Genomic DNA, 27,133 nt, shown 5'->3' on the forward strand with positions numbered 1-27,133 from the left:
CTGAATAAAACAAGGAGCTATTTCCACTGACATTTCACCTTCTGACGCCAGTCCAAAATTAGCTCTGAACACAAATTCACCAAGAAGGCTGGGCAGTGCTTGGAGTTGCAGTGGTGAGAAGCTTGGCAACACACCTATTAGCTGCTGCTAAATTATTTAGACCATGGGTGTGTAATTGAGAGCAAAACTAGCTCAAAGGAGCTACCTGTCACCAGCTACTCATCAAAAAGTAATACACCAAACTTTAATAGGGCTTTCTGTGCCTTTGCTGAGTTATTTAAAGCTGCCACACACAGAAGAAAAGCTCATTTGAAAAGCTGTAATGTACCATAGCTGAATTTCATGCATCCCAAGCCTTTGTGCAACTGCCTTTGCCTCCTCAGAAAGTCTGGGGTCTTGGGCAAAGCACTATTTGTGGTCCCCATCGTTTCCTTCCTCCCCACTACTATTTTCATTACTGTTGACAGAAACATTGTGCACCTGCTGCTGTTACTGCAGAGGTGGAAATCCCCCTCAAAGCACTCACCAGAAAGGTCATTGAGCTGTTTCTTCTGCTGTGGCATCAGCAGGGAGACAGAGCACCCTCTCTGGCTTAAGAAACACACGCACATGTGCCAGCACTCCTGTCACTAGCCCCTTGTAATAAATCCAGTTGGCAAAAGCAATTAACATAACTTTAACCCTTGCAAGTTTTTAGCTGCATTCCAAATACTGCTTGGACATTCCTCTTACTCCCAACTCTAACCAAAACTTTAACCTTGTCTTCCCAAGCCACCAGTCAGAGGGTGACAAAATTACAAGTTTTACACGGACCTGTGAAGAAACTTGGAACTGTAGGATCAGGTTAAGAACACAGCAAATTCTTCTGTTCACTTTCCCTTTTCAGTAGCCAGCTAGCCATTGCTGTGCATGTTATTGCTCATCAGCCCAATACACTCTGCTCTCAGCTCACACACCTGTCAGGTTGGTATGAGAATGGTAATCACATCTGAAGAGCACTCTGTCCATATATTTCATGTACACGGATTGATTTTATGAATCAATCTGTGTCACACCCAACAGCTTAAAAAACTGCAAAAGGGTGAGTGCTCTCAACTTCTGTCCGTGCCAGCCCAAAGTGCACAGTGCTTTGCAATGGACACAGCCTGCTCACCGCCACAACCACGTGAGTCATTGTGCACTCTTACTGAGACACACTACAGCTTTCCAGGAATCTCAGCTTGCCATCATGCAGTAATGTTGAAAGCCCTGGACAATGCTAACTTGATTTCTGCTTCATTCCATTAATTGGTTGAAACTGCAAAATGAGATTTTTCCAGACAAGGAAACTGCAAGCAAGCCACACGGGAATCTATGAGGAACAGTGGAAGAACAGCTGAGCTTGCATTGGTGGGGGATGGATTTTGACACAATCCCTTCCATGAGGTAACTTGTGCAAAGCACAGCCATGGAGTAACAGCTGAAGAGGTGCCCTAGCTCCCAACCTCTACCTTCGAGGCCCAACTTGAATAAGTCACCTTTGAGTTCTAGTTGCTCTTTCCGCCTTGAGCTGCCTCAAGCACAGCACTTCCCATCCTGTTGCATGGGTGCTCCAGAAATTGCAAAGGCAGCTTAGGCTAATTGCTCACTCTGAGAGGTCACATTCACCTACTCAAACCCATGCCATCTGGGGCTTCTGAAAGATTAAAAATGAGAGACAAACAAGAGGATTATTAAAAATTTAACTATATACCATATTTATTATCAATCCACAGGATAATCTGATTGCTACATGAGCTCATAAAAGCTATTTCACCTTTACAAAATTAAAAAAAAATGTGCCACAAGGATGTCATAACTGCTGATAACCAAGGACTGAATCTTAAAATTATAAATTTTGCTGTAGAAAAGATTAAAAAAAATTATATTCACTTTAGAATTTTACTTTGAATAAAATATTCCCCTGTATAAAAAATAAAAAAGCTTGCTCTGGTTAGAATTAGAGTATTTTTCTTCTTTTTTAAATCTGGGAATTTGCATAATATCTCTGTAATAAGTTTCTTTTCTTTTTTCTATTGTACCACGCGGCATTCAAGCATAGCAGATTAGAAACAAACATGATGAAAGCAGTCTCAGAACGTATGAAATCCACATGGAAAGTTTTAGTTTCCTTTCCCTTCCTCTATTCTTTAAAGACACTTTAGCAAGAATAGCCTTGGAAAAGAATACAGGTGGAGAGGGACCTTCAATGTGCCATTAAGTAGAGCAAGGTAATAAAAGGCCTTTTGTAAGTGCTTTCTTAATAAGGTGCAGAAGCAGACTGCAACTTTGCTAGTACTGCACTATGTACAATATTCACAATAGATTTTTCTTTATTTAAAAATATTCCAGCTAGTTCACATTTTCTCTCCCATTCTGAGGCTTTCAGTTCCATCGCAGCCTTGACAGCAAGAAGCGCAGCAGCACCACTTCCCTTGTGGTCGGTTGGTCCTCTTATGAAACACTGGAACCTGTGAGTGGGCCAAAGTTCTTGGGTTCTTTTCCTATGTAGCAACCTTGGAAATATGGGTTCAGGTATACACACTGACTGCTGGAGTCCTGAGTTAAAACCACTCCGGCACTGGAGTCAGACACTGCAATGTTTTCTATTGCCAAGGCTTTACCTTAGGGTTTGTCTCGTGTGCGTCAAGGGATGAACCTCTCTTAGAGAAACGTAAAATACAAAACCAAACAAAACAAAGCTAAAAAACCACACTGTCAAAGGCTTAGCAGCTCTTGACTCTTGACTGAGTGATGTCTGATGTTTTCTTGATGACGCTGGCCCGTGTCTCACGGTCTGGCTGGCTGCTGCTTGTGGAGGCTGTGGACACTACTTGTGGCAGAGGGATGTCTGGGAAAGGAGGCCAGGAGCTATTGTAAGGCAGTGGGCAGCTTTCTTCTTTGACGGTGACTTGGAGGTCAGGCTTGTTGGCTACAAAAGTTGCCATGCTGGGAAGCATATGAGAAGTGTTCCTCATTCCTAGATTGCTGAGATACTGTTTGCCTTCAATGTTTTTTTTCTGCCAATGAAGTCGTCCCTAGAAATGGGAGAAGAAAGAAAGGAAGACTCTATAAGTGAACACAACTTTGTGAAGTACTCCAAGTAACAAAATGAAGATAGAAATAGATGAAGATGAAGTACTCCAAGTAACAAGATGAAGATAGAAATAGATGAAGATGAAGATAGAAATATCCACATATTGCACAGGAATTATCCTGCCTCTAGGAGCCTGAGCCTCTAGCCACTGACTTAGGATGTCTCAGCCATTTCTCCTTTTCTGAAGTCATGTGCTTAAATTTTGTTGGCTCTCCAGCACTCAAAAGGCACTATCTGCTCTTCTGAATGGAAAATAAAGGCCTTATTCCCAGGAAACCAGAGACAAAAATGGATACAGACATTTAGAACTCCAAATGGTAGTGTCTTCTCTGTTAACAGAGACAGCATCTTCCTGCCAAGAGGCAGGCACAGAGACCCAACACTACCCAAGCTAGCAATACAGGTGAGGCTGCTGGGAAACCACTGTCACTTGACAGAGCATCCCTCATCACAGGGAAAAAGTTCATCAAGGGAAGATGAGCATCCACTTGTTTGCCCACCACAGATGCTGCAATGGCATGTTCTGTTGCAGGAGGTCTGTGGAGTCACTACTGGCAGTCTACATATGGGCACCACCCCAGCCAAGGCACCACAGACCAGGTGGGTTAGCTGTGTTGTTATACAGATGCACAACTGGTGGTCCTCCAAGAAGGAAGATTCAGAGAGCCTTTGGTGGGGGACAAGAAGGAGAGAGCTTTGCAAAAGGCCTTATGCAAAAATACAGCTGGAGCACAGGGCATCCAAGAGTCCTCAATGAGCTTCACTTGGCCTTTAAGTACACATGGAGATGGGTAGGTCTGGTACCTTGATGGCAGCCCCAAAATAAAAGGTAAGTGGTGTTTTTGTATACGTGCAGCTTAGGTTATTTTACCCATGGATTTCTTTCACCCAGCAATACCCAGATGACTACTCAGGAAAGCTTTCTGCCCCACCTACCTCAAACATTCTAGCTTCATTTCAGTCATAAGTGTAAGCATTTCCTCCAGTTATGTGAGTTCAGATGCCATTTAAGGAAAACGAAGTGAGCGAGCTTTCAACCAAGATAAATACTCACTACCCAGCAAGGTCAATGCATCATGTTAACATACTAGCTGGCACTGGTGATGGCACTGCAGAACATCTTATTATGCAAACTAGTCTTGTTGTTTGGACAGATGAGGAGAAGTTAATTTGTAGAGATTCTAATTCTGCCGCAATCATCCGAATGTCTGTATCCCCTGCACCTTCCTGGTCTGCTTTTCTCCCCTAGCTATTACCAAAATGAATTTTCCACTGGTGGACAGAGCTGCAGTAGAGAAGGGGCAAAAATATCTCAGGGCATGGATCTTGAGACCTTGGTCAAAAGTGCTAAAATTCCAGAAAGCACTTACCTCTGCATTTTCTTCATCGCTTGGAACGCTGTCAGTTGTTTCACTTTCTGTCAAACAAAATAGAAACAAAAATGAAACTCATGCTGTTCTATCTATAGTAACAAATTCCAGCTCAGGAGGCCTGATGCATGTCCAACAAGTGGAAGCAAACAGAGTCAAGTCAAACAACCAGAAAACAATGGAGAAGCATCGAGACCCTGCCACAGCAGGGCTAGACAGCACAGCTGCCTTGAACAACTGGGGTAAATTCACATGGTTATCACAGTTAACATGTCTACATTCTGGAAAAGACAGCAATAGAGAGGGAAGAAGTAGATTTATGCTTTCTGGGAAGAATCTCCAGCAAGCAGGAGATGCCCCGTCTCCCTTGCCCCTCTACAGCCACTCCAGGCCCTGCAACAGAAAAAGTTCTGTCCAAATCTTTATCTCCTGGCAAAATCAGCAACAACTCCATCCTAAAGGAGATAAATGTGGTTTTGTTTCATTAACTGTTATCTCAGCCTGCCACCTCAAGAGCTTCTTGTCACTTACTGGGGCTTTATTGACATACTCTGGTACAGTTGTTATGGTTTTGCTTTTGCTACCACTCCCTAGCCTGTTTCTCAACCCTTCACCCCTCACTTGAGCAAGTGGCAATACCACAGTCTCCAGCCCTATCACCTCTCCCCACTGCACACCCTCACCACTTGAACCAGAGCACAAATACAGGGGCACAGTTCAAGTGGAACAGCCACCCTCCAGCAGCTGCAGCCCTCCCTTGCAGAAGAGCCTGAAATCCAGGAATTTTCACTGAATTTTCAAGCCCATGTGTGCCTGAAGACACATCTCCTACTGTCTGGGGGTCAGGCTCCTGGCCCATGAGTGGTTGAGACTGCTGTGCCTCAGACACCTCTGAACAGGGCAGAAACCCCTCTTTTCAGTCTGCAGTGATGGCTGCTGCCTTCAGCATAGCCACTGGTTCCCCAGACTAATCCAGTGGAGGCCTGGGCTGCAGGTTTCCTTCAGCTGGTGGGGTTTTGAATCACTGTGTCCTGTTTCCTGATAGGACAACTCCAGGCATCTATCAGGATACCAACACTCCAACCCCCACAGCAGGGCTGCACAGACAGGGCTTATCCACAAACAACACAGAAATCACACAAGTCAGGGAATGATGGGGTGAGTTATCATAGCAGGCAAGAGAGCTCTGAAGCCCCAATTTTCACTCTTGGCTCTGTGTTATGCATTTTAGTCCATGCAAACTGCTTTGCACAGCCCCTGCAACTCTGCCTTCCCAGAGACCAATCTCACGCTCTGCACTGGACGTAACATGAGTGCTAAGAGTGCATGGATCATGCCTCATGGATTGTGCCCCTGCACATCTTCAGAGAGTCTGGCAGTACCCTGCCATCCTCTCAAGGCTGGGCTAAGCATTAGGTTTAGGGAGAAGACTGTAAACAATGGGCTGAACCACTGTTTCACACCCCAGGATCTAAACTGTTCTCAAAGTCCTTTTACTCCAGCCCAGCTACCCCAGACTGCTGCTTCCAAAGCCAGCACCTCTCCTGTGCCAGGGTCTCCACCACCGTGTGCAGTAAGCAGAGGAACAGTCCAAAACAATAAATCTAACTGCAATGCCCTGTGAAGCTAATGCACTGTAGGGCTTCTCCTGCACTGACCCAGGCAGAGAAAGATGTGCCAATGTGACTAAGCTGGCTAATTAAGCCATACTGGGGGGAGAAGAGAAAAAAATCATTCACACAAAGGAGAAACAGCCCTGAAGACAGAATCAATTGAAGGAATCCACATAGAGACAAGTAACAGATATTCCTTGACATGAAGAAGCATGTCACAACAAAAACAGAGTGATGCAGTTGAAAAGGAATTCATCCTTGGTGTTTATACATAAAAAAATGCTGAGTAAGAGATAGCACTATAGTTAGCAAAGCCAGGGAAGCTGGCCACACAGGCATGGAAAGTTAGAGAGGTTATTTCTATCAAGAAGGGTATTTGAATCAGTGTCAAACATTGGCAACAGCCTGGGTAATAAGAACCAAAAGGATTTCATAGACATCAGCAGATATATGAAAAAACTCACATGGGCAACTCACGTCATTTGCCTGAGTAACCTCAGAAAGGAACCAGAGGTGTTTTGAAATAAACCAGATTTATGTAGGACAGCTGACATATCTGGCTACTTTTTTTGGTTGTTGTTTTAGACGAGCTCAACTAACTGTTCCTGCACAGCTGTTATGGTCATACTCTTTCCTGCCATACAGCCAGTAGCACCTGACAGAGCAAACCACAAGCACAGGGCCAAAGTTCCTGTGGTTCTATACAGCTCTGTGTGGAGCAAGACAAAGCAGAAACAGTCACAAGAGTGTCCTAGAAATTTCAGGGTTCTAACACACAGACTTCTGTCCTTGCTCCGGCCTCAAGAGCAAATACATTCTTAAAAGAAAAAGTGGTTCATAGAACAATTCAGGTTGGAAGGGGCCTCAGGAAGTCTTCAGCCCAGCCTCTTGCTCAAAGCAGGGCCAGCTAGCTACAGGACTAGATTAGGTTGCTTGGGGCCTCCTTCCCTCCATCTGAGGATGGAGGCAGCACAATCTGGGTATCCTGCTCTACTGCCTGACTGTCCTTGTGATGAAACAGGTGATACCTTTTCTTATATCCAGCTATACCGTACTTTTTGGTTTCAGTTTAGCTGTTTCTCATCCTCCTACCATGCACTGCTGTGAAGAGCCTGGCTCTCCCTTCTTGGGAAAATCCCTGCAGTAGAGGCAGCTGCTATGAAATCCTCAAAACCATCTCTTCTCCAGGCTGAACAAGCCCCAGTCCATCTTCTCACAGAGTGAGAGGCCATACTCTGCATAGCCCTTCTCTGCCCTTGCTCCAGTTTGTTTGTAAGTTTCTTGGACAGGGCAGCTCAAGACTGGATGCAGTACTTTTAAAGCAGTGCAACTTGCGTGGAGTAGAGGAGGATAATCACTTCACTAGATCTACCAGCCATGCTCCTGAAAACTGGTGGCCTTCTCTGTGGCTGAGGTGCTCTGGTGTCTTGCACTTAGCTCACTTTTCTGCAGAGCTACTCTCCATCAGCCCCAGCTGCTATTGCGGTAAAGATCTCTTCCTTCCAATGCACAGGACTTCACATGTGCCCTTGCTAAATTTCATAAGGTTTCTGCTGACCCATTCCTGCAATCTCTCCAGGACTCTCTGGATGATGGCTCTGCCCTCAAACATATCGACTGGTGTGCCCTATTTGGTGTCACCTGTGAAGCTCACAAGCATGTCTCCAACATATCTTCTGCTGATCGATATATTAAATAAGACATTTCCCAGGATGGACCCTTGCAGTACTTCACTTCTTACCGGCCTCTAGCTACAGGATGTAGCCAGGATCATCAAGAGCTGCCCTGAAATGTGCTCAAAAGCATGCCAGTGGCATGAAACTCTTATCTGAGTTTTGGGCTAGCAGGTCCGGGTATAAGTTAACACAACTGAAGGTCACCAAGGTACTAAGAAGTAGCAGAAGTACTTCAATCTTTTTCCTTATGCAGGCTGGTTGCAATGACCTTAGGGCAGGTAGGTCATGATTTGCTCATGTCCAGGTGGTCACCAGACCTCCCTTTCTCTATCATTCCAGCCCAAGAAACCACCATGACTTCCAAACCAAGAAAGTGACTTCTGTCTGCATTTCAAGAATTTATATCCTATAGCTGAAGATAAAAGATTGCACCATTGTCATGTTTGCAGAGATGGAAAAAGTTTTCCAAGACGCATTTGTAAAGAGGAAAGATGTTTCAAAGGCCCTTGTCTCCCTTCTGCTAATAAATTTAAGCACTCTTCCATATCCCTGCCTTATGCTTTGCAAAGGTCTTCTAAATGCTTTGGTCATTGCAGACTAAACACACTGGGAAGCATAATCGTTTATCAACATGTGTGAGACTAACAGTGGAGACAATCCAAAGGAACATCATACAATTCACTAGGGCCCAAAGATAAAAATTACTAAGTACATACTTTGTAAAAATGTGTCTGGAAGAAATTTCAGCCTAATAAGTCAAAGGCAAAACCATGTGTAAAATAATAAAATGCATGGAGAACTATTTATATTTAAATTTGCCTTAAAAGGTGACACTTGTGTTTCTACCCAGTCTCCTAAGGCTTGCAAAGTAGCACCATGTTAAAACAGAAAGGACAGGTTGGATCTGAAACTTTTTCTACTTTCAAACATGGCTTTGTCCTGCTTCCTATGAAATAAGACTTATATGATTGTGGGAACTCTGTATAGCATGTCCACACGTACATTTGTGTCTGTTCACCCCTAGAAACTTCTGAACACGCTGTTAGACTTGGATAAGGGATAAACAAGTGCCAAAGACTTCCTAACAGTTATACGAAAATAAGGGGCCAGATGAAAAGGGAAACCATAACCACCCTCACAGGGAGTAGGGGGAAGCCTGTTATCTCATCCTCTTTTTAAGTATCAGAGAATCCAGATGGCAGGCAGACGTTGGAAGCCAGATGTCCACAGCTCTGCTGCTTGAAAGATCACTTGTTATCAGTCACTACGTGGCTCTTCTAGTCTGCAGCAAGACAGACCCACTTCCCCCAGGCCCTCAGCTCCATATCTGCATTTATAACATTAGTGCAGCCCTTAGCACTGCACACTGTGCTAGACACTGAGTAAACATAGAGCAAAAAAGACCTTTGATCTTTAGTAAGGCAAGGGGCATGTCATTTGTACCACTGAAAATCCCCCTTTAAAAGATCACTGCATTATACCTAAAATGTTCTTTTTCCATTATTCACAAGCTAAAACCTGCAGCTCACATTTCCAAACTCAGATCTGTCAAGTTGTTTCCCAAGGAAATGAGCAGAGGACTGTGCATTTTTGAGTTTCATTAACATTTCAGAAGGCAGATGGGTAGGCATTTCTGAATCTTCGCTAGCTAGCCCGGAAGAGCCCTCTTTGCCCCAGCAGCTTCCCAACATTTCCAGAAAAAGCAGGGTAAAGAAACACCAAGTTGCTTACCTGCATAGGATGAGACAGGGGAGATCTGTAGAGGGTACAGCTGGCTCATGCTGAGGGGCTGTTCATCACTTTCTGTTGTCACCTCTACCACCTGACAAACATCAGGAGGGTTGGCAACTATCACTTGCTCCTCACTGCTGCCATCAAGGTGTGGCTGTCCTACAACTTGGGATTAGAAACAAAAATATTGATTACTGATAACATCTCAGCCCTGTTGAACCTCTAACAGCCTGCTTGGTGTCTGAGTCTTCAATAGTCTCAGCACTTTTTTCCTTGCCTACCACCTTCTTTCAGGTGATATAAGTTTCAGTGAGAGTTCTAAAGGAAATCCGGGATCCTCAACAAGCAAGCTGTAAACCATGGTCTCTGAATGCTCTAAGGTAAACTTTACAACAGAAGACCAGAACCAGCAAGTAAAAACCTGGCCACAGGGTCAAGCAAAACACTGTGGGACTCTGATGTACATATGACATGAATCTATGAAAAATTTCTGCTCCACTTAGATGGCTATTGTCACTGACCTTCACAATGCTATCGATGGTATGCAGAAAATAAACTTGTACCTGCAATCCCCACAGTCTGTGACAGAAAGCTACAGTTTGGTTGGTTATTAACAGGGGGGTTTCCTATTCCCCCAGGCACATGATATTTAATACCAAAAGAGTATATGGAATTTAATATCAAAGGAGCATTACTAATTTCTACAAGGTGAAGCAACCATGGACGCTTTCCAAGTGTCCTGAAATGCTTTGCAGATATTAGTTGTTCTACACTACAACCTTTCAAAAAAGGTTGACAAACCAAGGTACCAAGAAGTTACTGAGCAAAGCAAAAGTATGGTAAAAGCCAGAATCTCACTCGTCTGAAGCTGCTTGAGAGAATTTCCTGTCTTGTACAACTCCTCCTTTAATCCCAGCTGTATGAACACATGACAAATGCATTTATCCAGCACAGAACTGAAAGCCAACGAGTTAGATCAGAAGAATGCACAGGGATGGAGCCATCTCAGAGGATGGCTAACCTGAAACCATGGTTATCCAAGAGAAAGACTATATAAATTCTTTCACTGAACATAAAGCTTCACAAGGAACAAAAGCCTAAATTCTGTACAAACACAATGCTGTGTTGTTCAAACAGTCCATGAGGGAAAAAGCATGTAGGCAATGAAATACAACAGATCTTGCAATTTTTCAGTCAAGTAACCTGAATATACTAATAGTTAAATTTGAAAAAGTCAAAAGATAGAATCTATTCCTGCATGAACTACGATAAATAAACATGAAGGCACATGTCTATAAACACAATCCACTCCTGCATTCTATCTTTAGACAGGGCTTTTTGAAAAAGAAAAGTGACAGGTTTTTTTCCCAGGGAAAAGCTGCATAGTATTTTGCTTTGTGAAGAGCCAGGTAATCACTAGAAAATCTTCAAAACTTAGATGTGTATTTTGAGAAACAATGCCAGCATAAAGAAAATTACATACATACTGGATAGACATTTTTTAAGTTGATCACTACGATTAGTATAAGTATGTTTCAGATATTATGTTTCCCTTTTATTCACCTTTCCTGGTTCTGAAACAACCAGCTTTTATTGAGTGTGGTGAGAGTGGTGCAAGAGCACACACAGTTAATTTTTTATCTGGGAGAGACTAATATTGTGCAACCCACTCAGGGAATGAGCAGGCCGTCTGCACTGTTTTATCTCTTTCCTCAATACCTGGCAAATTCTTACCCACCCTTAGAGATAAAATGCACAGCAAAAACTACTGCTCACTTGAGCACTATGCCACAGTTTCCAGTGAGCTGCACGTATGGCAGAAACTCTGCAGGTGCTGTTTGTCTTTCATCCACTCTGGCTGATTTCCTGTCTTTCTGCAGAACAATTCTATTTTACCTTTTCCTCCCTGTTTACATTAAAATCCTTCCTGCAATCCTAAATAACAGCTTCTTTCTCCAGTCTGGATAAGCAGCACACCTCACATCTCAATAATTAAACAACACTGGATGACAGTTTCCCACCTGATCCTCAGTCAGTGAACAGGAAGCATTAATAGCATGATGGTGCTACTCCTTCAAGCTGTATCAGTAGGAGCATGTTCTAATACTCTTACAAAGCAACAGCTGATTAAATGAACTGCCACAAAGAGAGCAAAACTACTCACAAACTCCTCAGCCACACAAGTACTTCAGGGGAATGACTATGCAAAGCCCTGTGCCTAAGAAATGGGGATCGAAAATAGTCACTGCACATTATTTCTGCCATCTTTCCAAGGAGAATACTAACATATTTGTCATATTTAAAAGTGGAATTCTAGATAAAATGGTATGTGGGTCATATTATTAGGAGTTCTTGCTGCAATGACAACCTTAGCCAAAAAAGAGCTGTCAAAAGCCCAGTCCAATTATTCTACTGAGGACAAATTATTCACATGCTGAGATGACAGCTAATTTCTAATGTACTGGTTTCTAAATGCAGTCTTTGATGATCCTTTTCATTAGCTCAGTGATGTTAAGAACTATCTCTGCTACCGAGGTGTCAGTGAAAAGAACCAAGTTTCTACATTTTGCCTGCTGGTTTGAACTCCCAAATAAAATGGTATTCTATACAAACCTCTGCTTTAAGTAATGGGAAACTGCCATCTGACTGCAGTTTAACTCCCACGTGACACGGGCTACAGTCTGTTCATGGCTGAGGACTACCCTGTGGAATAAGTTCCACCATGAGAAGCCAGCTAAGAGTGCCTGTAAGTGCTTTACTCTCAAGGGAACCACCCCAGTGGCACAGTACTGCTCACTGTCTCTGCAAGTGGTGGAGCTGGCCTGCAACCACAATCTTGCATGGCCTAGGCTGCAGAGAAATGGGTCTATCTGACTGCAACCATGGCATTCCCTGAAGTGCAAAATGCTGATGGAAAGATAAGTCTGGCAGACCAGAAGGGTTTTTGAAGTGTACTTAGTATGTAAAAAAAGCATAGGAGTACTTACCTACGAAGTTCACTGTACTGTCAACTTCATTTTTTATACTGGAGGACAGGAAATAGTCAGAAGTGACAGCATTTAGGCCATTCATCCCAAAAGATGATTCAACTGGCTCTTGCTAGAATGAGAACAGTACAGTTGGGTCAGGATTACTTTATTTTAGGAGATAGCTTATCTCTTTGTTCTGAGATAGTAATAAATCCCATCACTTCTGCCTGCCATATACCCCCTGCTCTCTGCAAGACACTGTCTTAGAACAAGTATTTCTCTGAGGAGAAGACTGGGACTAATTCATTTCCAAATCTTGTGCTTTGAAAGGAAAGCTATTTTTAATTTTCAGATTTAGAGTAAGCCTTCAGAGAGCAAGGAAGCAGCAAGCTATTTACTACAAGAGATTAACATTTGAAACAAACAAGGAAGAAACATTGCTTTTAAACAACACTCTATTTAATATTCATCCTCAGTCCCTTCCAAATATGCTCTTTTTGCACTGTCTAAAAAGAAGTCTTAGTTTCTGTACAGCAATTACTAAACTCTAGCTTTAATTTTTCTCTACAGCAAGTCTGAAAGCAAACCAAAGTGTTTACACTAAATACAGCCTTTTAGATCACATCATAAACATTACCACAGGGCAACAGCATTTGGAAAACACCACCTGTTCTACACAGAATGAGCTTTCCACAAGATGCCTCTCTGTAAGCCTGATACACTCGAGTGGGAATCTAAAAAAATCCCTTCAGGGTAGACACCAAAAAATTAATTCCATTAATTCAGGATTTCTTTAAACACATGCAACTTCCTCCCCGGTATTAACTCTCTCACAGGTTTATTGGTTACAATGTCTAAAGTCTTCTGTTCTCACTCTACCAGCCCTGCAAGGCTGCAAGTTGTCCCCTGCGTGCTGAGCCAGAGACACCCACAGAGAGCAGCAGAGCTGTCCACACTGTGTCCATTTTCACTGCTCTAAAGCATTTCATCCAAGGCAGACAAAGGTAAGCCTCAGGACCCGCAGTGCCAACCCATCCCAGTACTGTTGAACTGTTATATTTGGGACAAAATACTGGAGGCACTGTGATAGGTTTTTTCCTGGATGTCACATGCTGTGATCGTGATCTACTCAAAAAGAATTGTCACTTCAACACAAGCACCTTCCCAGACACTAAAGCAAGGCAAACATGCACCCTGTGCAACACTCCTGGCACATCAGAAGGGTGGAGAGTTAAGTGTTAATGGCACTAGGTCTTTGATGAGATGCACCAGTTGTGCCACCCTACAGGTCAAAGACTGGGAGAGCTTGAAAAGATAAAATTAGCTGCTATTGATCCATTGAGGGTCACAACTGCAGAGATAGGTTAGGGCTGCACGATGGAGCCCTGAGTATCTGGTGCTGTTTGCTTTCATTCACAGCAAACTCAGCAGCCCCCATGGAAACACTGTGCAGGCAGCACTTGCTCAACTTTACTGAGGCTTGATTACAGAGAAGTTATTTAGTAGCCTCTTTCAAGCTTCAGAAACAAATATGCATCTTAGAACTCAGGTGATGGTGCCAGATCCACAAAGAGACTTGGATAGTGGCACAGTTGGTGTTAAATCACCTAAATTTTGAGTGTTCAGATGTCTAGCCTAAGCCAAATGCATGGAGAAAGCTGTCACTAGGATTTTAAAAATAACTCTGAATGTGGAACTGCATGGTCTAAAGGATACATCTAGGATAAGGTAGAAATTAAGGCTCAGTTCAGTCCTTTGTTTCAAAAGAGACTGGTTTTATCTGGGCTGCTCTGACATTTCCGTTTCCTTCCCATTATTGAGAATTCATTTTAAAAGAATTTAATGAATTGTAATGACAGACTCTGCCCAAAAGCCCAGTGACAGGAGACCTGCCTGTGGGGTGGGAGACTTGCTTGCCCCTTTGCTAAGGTGGAGCAGGGATTTGATAAGGCCCAACACTCTCACGTGCACAGGGACAAGCAGCGACTGCCCTGAGCACCACGCTCAAGCTCAGCCCACCAGCAATTGCTGTGGGTGCCCATAGGGTCCAGCAGTGGCAACAATGGGAAGCTCACTGCAAGGCTCTTGCTATGCTGAAGTCCCTTTGCAGATCTGTGCTCAGATTCTCAGCTTCTCCCTCTGCTGCTATCACCCCACTGCAGTTACCAGGCAAATCGTGGAATAGCCTCCCACTGGGCTCCACTGAAAGACATTTTTCAGGGTAACTGTAAGGCATTCAATTCAAAACATGCAACTTTGATCTCAGGAATTCTCATCACCAAGCAAAATAATTATAAGAAGCTTTCATGCTCGGAATTGTGCATTTGCTTTAATTCACCTACTACCCTTCTTCACTACTACAGCCTTCAACATTCAACAGTCAGCCTAAGAGTGGCTGAGTAGGGGAAGAGCACCTCTTCAAATCCAGACCAGCCACTGCATACATCTCTCAGAATGGGGGAGCAGACAAGAATACCACCTGGCCCCAGCTCAGAGGCACAGGAACCGACAGGAGGTATCACTGGTAGGTAGGTGCATGTGCTGGCACACTGCTCTGCTCTGACCAAAGCAGTTTTACTGGCTCTCTCTGAACATCAGCTGCCATCAGAGTCACTTGATAACAAACACACGTGGCTGCAGGAGCCACACAGGATAGTTACAAAGTGGTTCTTTTAAGACAATTTAAAAGTCATAGCATTCTGACGTGTAACTGCACAAGTCACAACTGCTGTGGCAGCACCCACTTTCCAAACTGTTTCAGTGGAGGACTTTTCCCCACATTTCTGGGTTCACCTAGCTCAAAGAATCTCCTGGCCAGAGGCTGCAGAGCCTGAACCCAGGCATGGGGGGCACAGCCCTTCAAAGGTGATCAGCAGGGGACCAAGCTGCCCTTGCACTATAGACACAGCTGCTACATACAGCCCAAGGACACCAATTTTACTGAAAGCTGAGAGTCTGAAATCTCTGAGATTTGCTTTTTTGTTAAAAATTTGAAGGTGGACTAGCTCCTGCTGGTGTGTGATACTGACCACCTGGCAGAGGCCCTTGGCAGAGGTGTGAAAGCTTGGAAACACCATGCCTTGCAGGGACAGCAGACATCAGTCTGGGCCCACGCTCCGAATGAGCAGAAATCTCAGGCTGCAACTGAAGAGCTTTACAGCTGAGGCCTTCTAACTGACAAAACATGAGCACAAGGTGCAGCTCTGACCCTTGCCTAAATGAAAATGCATTTCCAGTGTTTACACACAGAAATTAATTGCTCCAAAAGGTAGCTCTATTGTTCAGAAGCATTCCTTCCCTAATTACTGTATTTCTCCTTACAGAGACAAACAAATGGCAAATGTATTGCTGAGACTGCCAGTTTTCCAACCTCCAGGCATTGTAATACAAGGGCTGTGTCCATTGATGACGTAAGTCACAGCTTTAACAGCCTTCACACTTCAAAAAAAACAACCCCAAACATCCCGGGTAACTGTAGTTACTTAACCAAACCACAAGCACTCGCAAGTACCCACCAAATTTACTGTTGGGGCTGTTAAAAAATATTTGCAACAGATTGTATTCACAAGCTCTTGCACCATTAAACAGACACTTCTTACCTTAATTTGTTTGAATTTGTCATCCTTCTCAGATTTCGTCTTTTTTCCTGCAACAACAGAAGGAAGATTTCATAAAGTCATGTGTGCCATGAGTTATCCTTCACACCTTCTATATTCACCAACAAATAGCCCCAAAATGAGCCTCAAAATGGCAGGACTTCCTAGTTAAGGAAGAATGCATTTTGCTTAATTTTACCCTTCCCTTAAGGCCTGGGCAGCAAAAAATTCACCTTGAATGCTCTGGCTTTGTGTTTCTTTGTTAAAAGGCTACAAAAGAGAACCACTGTGGGATGAAGGAAAGAACTGCAGTCAAAAAATCAAAGTGACAATATGGAAGAATGACAAATTAAAAAACAAGACCGGTTAAATAAAAAGAAAGGGAGAGAAAAATATTCTTAAAGGGAAGAAAAATCAAAATATATGCCTCATCACATTTCTGATGCTTTCTCTGTAGCTACAGGGAAAGGGAGATTGTCAATTCAGTTAATGTGAAAAGAGATCACAATAAACTTCAACTAATATTTTTGTAAATAGTTGCAACCTGGTAGGGAAATACATATTACAATTCATGCAAAAGTGGTTTATGCATGAATGATTTAGGGGCTTGGGAATCTCAGAAACCATACTGCATGTGACCTTCACAAAATGTCATGTACCTTGGCAGACCCCAGTGCTGCTGCCCCTGCTCTGACCTGATGCAGAAGCTCAGACCTGCTGGTGCAAGCTCAGCTCTGCCCCAGTGTCAGCACAGACATGTCCCAGGAGCTTTTCCCATCTCTACTACATGATACCACAGAAAATTAGAAACGTTTGCAGCCAGATTCTTTGCTCCCACACATGTTTAGCCACATAACACAAAAAAAGGGCATGTGAAAATATATATGAGGCCCAAACTATGTCAGGGTTTTACAGTAACTGGACTTTCTACAGAATCTTCTGCTACAGCCCCTGTTCCCAGAATCTCAGCTTTAAAGATGAACTTTTGTAGCTCCTTCAGGACTCTACTGCCAAGAGACTTGTTATGGTCCAGGGGAATGTGTCTAAACATACAAAATACACTACTGACAAGAGACTTGAAACAGTTTCAAAATAAATGTTCTACCTTTTGCACATTGATCTTCCTTTCACAGTGTGATTCTGACTCAAAAATGCCATGGTTCTTCATTTCCAGTCACACTGACCTTAAACTGAAAATCTGCCTTTCACTTCTCAGTCTAAGAAAGTAGCAAACTGTAGCTACAGGTGAACTGAATTGGTTTTAGAGGAACAGCATGTGTTTGGTTTGCAGGTTATCTTTTCATCCAAAATTCTAGACCACACAGGATACCAGAGGACTAAGGAAACCATTGTTCTAGTGCATAAACCAGTAAGGGAGCCATATGAAATCAAATGAGCCCTAAAAAAAGCAATGTTTCTACTTTGAAAGAAACCAAATACTGATGAGATTGACCTGGTGGTTAGGTCTTCTCCTGGCAGGCAGAAGATTTAATTCCTAAATTTGGGGATTCAGACACTTTCCCATTTCACCATTATTGTGTTCTGGGTTGGTTTTTCATGGTCTTTGTAACTAACAACGTGGTTTCATGGTTTAGTGTTCTGAGTGAGTGTACTGCTCTCACTCAGCTCAAGACAGAGCCAGTTTAATTGTACCCTTGCTTGAAAAAAGATACCAAAATGTCTGCCACCATATTCTGAATGACCTCTTCTGAGTTAACTGTGTTGAGCTCTAATACCCCCTAATCATATTCCTTAAATGAAGGAGACCCAGGACTAGATTCTGAACACAACTCCATCAGCTTCAACAGACAAATATCAACAGCCTGTGGGGTATCACATCTCATTGATCCTCTCTTCTGAATGCAGCCCATTTTTCATACAGCTGTTTCTAAGTTCCAGTCATTTCCCAGCCAGCCAGGGCACCATGTGCAGCTTGCATTGGTGGCTTGTTGCATACTGAGCTACCTGCAGTAGGTGTTTTTCTCAACACAATGCCCTCAATTGCCTTTCATGTTGACAAGCTCTCCCCTCTACCTTTTTTGGAAGGTCTTTCAGACAAGGGCAGCATCCGGTACACCCTGAAGGCATTGTTTCCTTTCTTTATACTTTTGTCCTTCACTTCTTCTATGTCAGGCAGGGAGTTCATAGCGCAACGGAAGTTTGCCTTCCATGTCTTTGGATCAGGTTTATCTACTCCTGACTGGTATTTTCCTGAGCAAGAAAAGAAAAGTTAGGCACATATGACATGTGATTGAAGATTCGAGGCAAATTAATAACAGCGTAGGTTAGCTTCAAGGTATCAATCAGCCTTTGGTTCCCATGACAAGCATTCTAACAATAGCTGAGGTTGCAAGAGAGTGCTGTGATCTCATTCTCATGCACATTTCTAGAACAGATTATGAACGGTTTGTGCTCAAGAAAGACCCAGGGCACTGCAGATCTGATGTGACTCCATAACAACATGGAAAAGCTTGCACAGCGTTTACCTTTACTATGTCTGGCTCAAATCCATAGAAAGGCATAAAAAGCCTAAGGGCCTATGTCTACAAAGTGCTGACTGTGCTCTGCTCCTGACAGTTTTGAACCCAACTGCTAACATTTAAATCAATTAAGTTTTACTGTGTTCCTCAATGCAAATGAGTTATGGTACTTCAGTTAAGCTAGAGAATATCACAGGCCTTGAAAAAACACTTAGCCTCCCACAAATCTGGAAATTTAAGTTCACTCACTGTGTTAGTAAAAGCAAAGACAAAAAAGAAGGAAAATGTAACTTTAAAAGGGAAAACAATGTGAAAATCTGTCCTGTAAAAAGAGAGTTCCAATACCTGTGTGAATTGCCCAGTTTCTAAATAAGGGAGCATCTTTTTCAACATCCCAACCATGTCTTGCGGCATGCATCCAGGGAATCTGAAAAATCTTCTTCTCCTGGAAGGGAAAACAAACAGGAAATGCCAACACTGATGGACTTGAGGAACCTTCTGATGATTTTAAGTCACTAATTTATAAGCACAGTTTAAGCATCTCCAAGTGTTTTGCTCCCTTCTAGCCCAGCGTCACTATCACTGAGATCAGCAGGAAAATATCCACTGGCATCACCAAAGCAGAACACAGTCCAAGTGTATGAAATACCCAGAAGCCACTTCACAGAAGATGAGCCTGGCCACTTTCCGAGCTGACACATGTTAAAAACATGCAGTACTACATATTTCCAAGCTTTCATACAAAGGGTAGTTTTGTCAGCACGGACACTTTTATGATTAGCAAAAATATATCTGAAACTAAACAACCCTAGGAACAGAGCAAAATCAAGGGATTTAGAATTCAGCCAATAAATACTAGCATGGTGAAGAAAAGACCATCTTGCAAATTTGTATGCCAAGCAAAAGAATGTATCAGCGGTAGTGAGGATAAAAAACCAGACACTCATGTGAAGAACTGCATTGAAGATACCTAAACACATTCTAGTTCAGAAACTTAAGACCAAAGAAAAGTACACTTAAAGAAATGCAAAGGAAGGTTTTTTAAAAATTTAGTTTTTTAACACACAGCTAAATCAGGGCATGTCTTACATGGTGTCAGTATAAACTGATTCCCCAAGGAGTCATGGAAGATCCCTGGCAACTATTACAGATGATAGTTTCAGGATGTAGCTCCAGCTCTGGGGGCCCAATGACTTTCAGAGCTTGAATAACATGTTTCCTACACTCCTTCCACAAGCACTTAGCATAGAGGATACTGGGCCAGAAGGATGCTGGATCAGATGTACTTTTATGTCATACAACACAGTAATGAATTCCTTTGTCCTGACCTAGAGGGCTGCTTCAGAACTCTTCATGCTGTTTTCTGCAAAGCCATACAAACTGAGCTTGTTCCACAACACTTGTTTTTTCCCCCCCTGTTGGGAAGAATACTTATCTGGCTTCACATGCAGACATCTTGCACTATAAACTCTGTCACTGCAGGTTCACATCCAATTATCAGTGTATGAAGAGAAAAGTACTTCCAGGGCAAGATGCAGCCTCCTCCTGCAGCAGCCACCTGAGCTATGTTGCCTGAATTTCACCCAAAAAGAGCCTATTTCTCTCTACTGACTACGTACAACTCTAGACAGGCAGCTCTCATTTAAGTGACTGCATTGTAGATATCTGGCCGGGTGAGATCAATCCTTCACCCTTTTCCCTTCCCCCAACAACCACTTTTCTTTCCTGACTGTCTGGTTAATATTTCACTCATGCCAAGGCTAGGTTTATTTCCCTTCCTTCCATGTGATCTTTTTGTCTTCTGAGCCTGCATTTTGTCCTTCAATTTGTCTTTAATCCTTTCTGTCATATTTGCTTGTTCAGAATTGCATTCTTCCCTTCTTGCTTGGCTTCATCTTTAATTTGGTGCAAGCAATTATTTAACATGTTCCTCATTCCCCTCAAGACCTCACACTCAATGTTCCTTTTAATGTAGTTACATCACTTTTGTCACGTGTCTTTTGCCTCTTTACACTTCCCTCTTCATATAAGTAAATCATCAACAGAGATACTTCTTTCCCCAACTCAAAGCAGTCAAAAGAAAGCCTCAAAGCCACTATTTGTGGTTCACAACACTACTGTATTCATCAGACCTAGAATAAGCTTCTCTGCCTTTACTCTTTCATAGACTATAATAAGCATGAGGGAAAAAATCATCACTTCAATAGAAAACAGTTTTTATTAACAAGAACTTTAAGAATAGTCCAGATTAAAATAGGCCATATATAATTCAAAACCTAGCAGACTGAGCAAGACTCCAGACATAGCATCCTGTCATCATCAACTGTACTCACTACTTCAAAAGAAGCTGCAAGGACACTCAACATCAGTCTAAGTGGTTATTACAGTGCTTCTGTTCATTACAGAGGGTGCTTCCCAATCCCAGATGTCTTGAAGCACAGGAATTATATGAAATTATAACACAAACAACAAAATCACAGAATCTATGTGTATAATAATTTTATAATACATATATAAGTTTACACTCCTATACAGAAACTACAGATTTTCCCATCAACTACGAAATATCTAATCTTCCCTGAAATCCTGCAAAGACAGCTGATTCCATCCATACCATGAAGTTGAGTTCTCTGCTCTAGTTTACCTGGGTAGTTTCTCTTTAAATAATACTTCTTTATTTCACACATTATCAAACATTACCTATATTCTTCTTCAGCCAGTGCTGCCTAATAATGACCTTAACAGGAAGGGGTCATCAGTGCTTTCTCTCATACTAGGAAAACCATGCGCTGACTGGCCCAGCATTCCATCACAGGACTTTTGTGTAGGAATCTTGTGTTTCTGGTAAAAAATTAGCCTCACCTAAAGTCAAAAACAGAACTCACAAAAATTTTGCACTGTAACAGGAATTGCTACCAAACTCCAGTGGGAATACTAAAAGGGAAAAGCTGTGACATTCTTAGAAACAGGCATGAGAAGGAAAGTAGATCAAACCTCAGCTGTTTACAGCAGCATGGTGCTACTAACGCCAAGGTTGTGGTTTCAATCCCTGCACGGGCCATTCACTTAAGAGTAAGACTTGGTGATCCTTGTGGGTCCCTTCCAACTCAGAATATTCTGTGATCTGTGATCACTTGGAACTCTGGCACTGCAAAATGCTTGGAGCAAGTGCTTGAGCGTGAAACCATTTATGAGCTACAAAGTCACAGGACAAATCTTAAACAGCAGCATCCATCTCCAAGGTAACACTCCAAGCATCCATCAAAGCAGTAAGTTGCCTCTCTGTTACAGCTGGAAATGTTTCCTTTTCCAGATCCATGAGGAACACCAACCTCTCACACTTCCCCTCCTCACATCCCCTCTACTGAACTATGTTGTTTTCTTAACACCTCCCAGTTTTGTCTCTCTGGGAAGGTAAAGAAATTCCCTTCTTCCTTCATGCCACTCAGAAGGATAACATTTTCACCAAAGAGGTCCACAAGTATTTATGCCTTAAGCCCTATAAGGAGGGGTTTGTTCTGGAGGTATAATGATGAACTGACAGTAGGGGAAAGAATTATGTGTCACCTGTACCTGATTTATAATTTCTATAACTGAGAGAGGTTTAATTCTTTCTTCAGGTCGGAAAAAGTCCCCAAGAACAGAGAGCCAATAACAACCCAGAATGGCAATAATTTCTTTCATTTTTCAACTTTATTTCCTTAAAAGCTGTGCACACATGAGTTTCATTCTCTTGATAATCTGACACACCTTCTTATCTAAACTGTGAACTATGCTTTACCAAACTCTGATTAAAGAGTTACAGCCTGTGAAGTTGATTCTGTGGGTATACACGTGACACTTCATGCATGGCTTTGTTTATGGTCAGGATTTAAAGTAAAAATATAAATATTTTTTGTTTAATGATCCATTGTTGGAATGAATGTGCAAACATTTTTAAACAGAAATGCTGAGGTGTGCAATTTTCTTGTTGAGCATAGTAAAGACAACCCAGGCTGATGCCAAATCAGAGGGCAGAAGTGGGGAATCAGAGTTTAATAAACCTCAAGGCAGAGAAATTATTTCAGATTAGGCAGAAACACCCAGCAAAGGACAGCAGACACAGACTGTCAATAGGAAACCTAACACCAAAATAGAGATATTCAAGGAGAAGGACCTGAACATGGGACTCAAATTACAAAGACAACAGTAAAAAAAAAACCGGTCTCCTCTTCAGCTGTGACCACATTATGCAAGAACAAGGACCTACTCAAATTCACAGTGCAGCTAACTAGGGAATGGATAAAGCAATATTTATTCACCCAGCCACAGCATGAGACTCACTGATGCAGGAAATTACTGAGAAACAAGGTTCATAGATGAAATTTAAAGTACTCCTGATAATTTCATCGTCATGAGCATTTCTAGTTTTGAAAGATGAAAGAAAAGGTAGTAATTTCAATTGTCATTCTTCAACTTTACCTGAGTACCACAACTACAACTGCTATAGGGAGGATACCAGACAATTTGTCTTAGTGACTTAACCAGACAGGCAGTCCCTATGTTTCTGCCCCTGATTTTGTGCATTTCCACCCATTCTGATAATAAAGTCACCTCCGTAGCAAAAACAGCTTCATGCTTTTCAGTGTGGTGAATTACTCTCCTGCACAGTGCAGAAAGCACGCCACATTTCCACATCCATTACTATTCAAAGTCTCAAATACACTCCTAAATTTTACTCAACCAATCAAAATAAATTCAAATTGGGCACTGACATTTTTGAGCTCATGACTACACTCTCAAAGTGTCTTGAGCACTTAGTAAGAGCTGAGGACCAGGGATATTAAGTTTGAATCTGACGGGGAAAAGTCACCCTATTTTCTCCCGAGTTGAGAAGTGTCAGAGAAGTCACACAAGTCTGAAGCAGCAGATTGTTGCTTCAGCTCAGAGTCTAACACAGAACATAGCCTTCCTCCTCAGGAGAGTATTTTGAACACATCCCTCTGATGCTACTTGTTGAACAATGTGTTCCCAGGTTAAAAATAAAGTCCAAGCAGAGTCTCCAGAAACACTCACTTCAACAACAAAGAGTTGGAAAATGCTTTTAAATGAGCCACAGATCCACCAGGCCAAAGCAGGACGCTTCAGATCTGGCAGGGGAGACCAGAGGAACAGGTTCAGCAGGAAGCACTCAGCTTTGCCCTTCCTCCCCGTCACCCCTTTGAGAACCAGGAATGAGCTGATTTACCTATGCAGACCTCAGCCACTGCTATCAAGTTCCCCTTCAGCACATGCATGCACACCCCCCTTACCTTATTTAGCCATTTCAGCCCTGGTATTCTGTTCGAGTTGATTTGTTCCTCCAGCCAGGGCCGCATCCGCATCCTTTCGACAGGCATTGTCACCCACCTGGGAAGGAGCTGCAGGGAACAAGGGACAAAGTTACTTGTTTGCCAGGCAGAACTCCCAGGCAGCTCCTCCACCTCTGCACTTGTTAAAGCTTTGCAGACACTGAACGATGGTAAATATAAACATTATTTTAGATCTGTGTGTGAGCCTCCCCTAAAAGCAACCGAGATAAAATCTTCTTTATGGCAGAAAATATTCTCCTGGTACACTTGTATTAGGAAAACCTTCATCTGAAGATGACACAGGATATCAGCAGAAGTTTGTCTACTGATACAGGTGGGATACCAGAAGTCACAAATTAAAACACACTCTTGGAGACACCTCTTTTCAGTCCAAATACCTGCATTTGCAGAAGACCTTATTTTGCCAAGGAAAAAATATGTAGGAGGCATCATTGTACTAGCTAAAATGATGCTTCTGCTAATGAAAGGGCTTTCAAATGGCAGTTTCAGTTCCATGAACTTGACTAGAATTAATAAAAGTACATTTTACATCACAGCAATTTAGCAGACCACTTTGATTCTGGCTGAGTAGTTTGACCCCCTCCCTCCAGCTTTCTCTGATCAATCCACTCACTGATTTTTAGCTATTATTTTACATTTCAATGCTGTTCAGCTATGAAGTAAGTTCTTCACACACCCCTCAACTACACTATGCCACCTTTTATCATCCAGTTACGACTCAAACTGACTTCTTTTTCTGTCTCTCTCTCTCACACACACATGCACACATGACCTCAATGCCACTTCCCTGTTTAGAGCTGTAAATTATTGACATAAGAGTCCAAAGTCTTGAACCTGAGGCAGAAAATTTTAAAAACATTAACCAACTGGCACTAGATGCAGATTAAAGCACCACATTAAATGCCTGTTAAGCACCCTGGAACCCATCGTTTCCACATTCAAGTACTTGCATTTAGGCTGCTGCTTCTCCTTGCCCCCTCTGCACCGGGCTCAGCTCCTTCCTCTCTCTTTTGCTCTTCACATCTGTGTTCTCTGCATCATTCTTAATAACTTCTCTGCTCCACTATTCTTGTCACCTTTGATCTTAAAAATAAAAAAGAGAAAGAAAAATTTGAAAGCACACAGGAATGGCACAAATGTAAATGGGTTTGTTCTCGCTTCCTATGGGAGCACAGGCATGGGACAGACTAACAATTAGGCAGTACCAAGCCCACACCCAGCACAAGAGGAAGAAAAACGTTCAAAGTTTCCTCTCATTGCTCTGAGGACATGTATTTCCTTGACACTAATAAGGAATTAAATCTGAATGTAACAATAAGGTTCTTTGATGTGTTCAGAGAATTTACCAGCAGCCATGCTCACACTAATCTCTTAGCAAACATATTAGTATTTTGTTTACGACTGTATGGAGCTGGTCACTCGTGCTTCAGCTGCAGCCTCTTGCAGTAAACTACAAATTTCTAAAATAGCTCAGAAAACGGCTGCAACTGCTCAGCTCCCTTTCAGGTTCACTTCAGATATGAAAAAACAGCCAACCCCAGGAATCCAACAGCAGACAAGCCCTTGTGCATATCCCCTCTCTGTGTAAGAGGGATGCTGTTTTCTGGGCAAGGATGATGTGGATTCAACTTTTTTAGGCCCCAGGTTGGTGGCAAACAGCCGGCCATGCCGCTGCAACCCCCTCCCCTTGGAACCAGCAATCCTCATCCAGGCTCCAGAATGTGCACAGGAGATCTCTACCATCTTCCCCTACTACAGTTTGAGTCAAAGCTGAAAAATGCAAATGGCAATGTACTAAAAACATGAGCAAATTTTTATTTGTCTGACAAGGAAGAAACAATTATCTACAACAGATGCATTTCTCTGTAAGGTATCTTTGAGTATGCATGCACTTTGAGACAATTCCTGGAAACACTGCGCATGAAGTTCAACACTCAATATGAGTGTTGCCATTTAGCAGTCGGACTCATCTTGTCTTCGGGGTAATGAGCCCCTAAGACAAATTTCAAACCCATTTGAATGAACAACTTAGAAGGCAAAAAAGTAATCCTGAAAGCAGCAGCAATGAATCCTACTTGGGACAGGCAACATGGAAGAAACAGAAGCTGCCTTTGTACAAAACCAATACATCTCAGGAAACAAGAAAGCTGCCAACAATCACTATTACAAGGAAGCCAGTCTTGCCCAAAATGGCAGAGTTGAGCCAACCTGTCTTTTCCCTCCCACATCCCTGGGGGCTTCCCCAGCTGCTCCCCTGTAGATGCTGCTGAGAGCTACTCATCTCCTTTTTGGCACTCTGGTATTCCTCTGGGATTAGTATCTGCAGCTGCCAGCACACACCTTCCCATCCATCACCCACACCAAGACAAATTAATCCAAGGTAATCAGGAGAGAAATTTGGCTTGTGAAAAGAGAGGAGTGGCTCCCAAGACCTGTTCATCTGAAAGTAAAGTCAAACCCAGGTAAAAATAATCCCACAGTGATGTTCAGCTGGAGGGAACAGCGAGAATCTTCTGGAGTAACGTCCTTCACAAAGGAGCAAGTACAGCCGTGCTTTTGCTCATCAAAACACAATCCCTACCTCGTGCTCCTTTTAGAGCACATGCTGCTGAAAATAAAGCTGGATGTCTTCAGAAGACATTCCCAGACCTATCTGCCTCAGGACAGCAATGACCACAATGGTGCTAAAATGTTGCAGGGTTTTTATCAGCTGCATGTTAACAAGATTCTTTTGATGAAAATACCAAGTCAACTCTACCAAGTAATTGCCTGTGGGAAAGGAAGGTGCCTTATCTCCATCCAGAGCTGTCAAATGCATGATTTATTTGTACAGAAAGAAACATCAGCGTCTGCAGTGTCTTGAAAGTAGCTCCTGTCTGTCCATAAATGGCATTACTGGGTGCACTTGAAGCCTTATTTCACTGACTCCAGCTGGGAGGATCTGGAGTCCATTCATCAGTGAGTACAGATTAAATCACCTGACTTTAAGAATCGTTCCAGTTTGTAAAGACATTTGAAATGCTCCAAAATACATGTAAAGTTTCAGGGGCCATTGCCCAACACCAGGCCAGCTTCACCATCCATCAGAATATATCAATTATTAAACAAACCTACAAAGTGAGAAACTAAGGTAAGCCCTACAATACAGCAGGTATGCCAAGTTTCTTGCCAGCCTCTCTCCACTGTTTACCCAGCTGAAAGAAAAAAAGTAGAAACAGTCAGTCCTTTTAAG

General features: G+C 42.6%; 1 protein-coding gene across 5 annotated transcripts in view; it reads right to left on the reverse strand.

The window, feature by feature from the left end:
* Nucleotides 1–1,709: 1,709 nt before the first annotated feature.
* The window catches only part of IRF2 (interferon regulatory factor 2), a 40,146-nt gene continuing 14,722 nt past the window's right edge, over nucleotides 1,710–27,133 (reverse strand). For 3 of the 5 annotated variants that reach the window (XM_059844608.1, XM_059844609.1, XM_059844611.1), the window contains exons 2-10: nucleotides 24,848–24,984; nucleotides 23,842–23,949; nucleotides 18,896–18,995; nucleotides 18,105–18,281; nucleotides 16,074–16,120; nucleotides 12,493–12,604; nucleotides 9,506–9,670; nucleotides 4,486–4,532; nucleotides 1,710–3,056 (exon numbers count right to left, since the gene is read on the reverse strand). In XM_059844608.1, coding sequence (XP_059700591.1) covers nucleotides 2,745–3,056; nucleotides 4,486–4,532; nucleotides 9,506–9,670; nucleotides 12,493–12,604; nucleotides 16,074–16,120; nucleotides 18,105–18,281; nucleotides 18,896–18,995; nucleotides 23,842–23,949; nucleotides 24,848–24,853 — 1,074 coding nt within the window. In that variant the 5' untranslated portion in view covers nucleotides 24,854–24,984 and the 3' untranslated portion in view covers nucleotides 1,710–2,744. The remainder of the gene's footprint in view (nucleotides 3,057–4,485; nucleotides 4,533–9,505; nucleotides 9,671–12,492; nucleotides 12,605–16,073; nucleotides 16,121–18,104; nucleotides 18,282–18,895; nucleotides 18,996–23,841; nucleotides 23,950–24,847; nucleotides 24,985–27,133) is intronic. The other 2 variants (XM_059844612.1, XM_059844613.1) reach the window with 2 other exon arrangements.

This window comes from Haemorhous mexicanus, chromosome 4, assembly GCF_027477595.1.
Source record: "Haemorhous mexicanus isolate bHaeMex1 chromosome 4, bHaeMex1.pri, whole genome shotgun sequence".
Classification (NCBI taxonomy): domain Eukaryota; kingdom Metazoa; phylum Chordata; class Aves; order Passeriformes; family Fringillidae; genus Haemorhous; species Haemorhous mexicanus.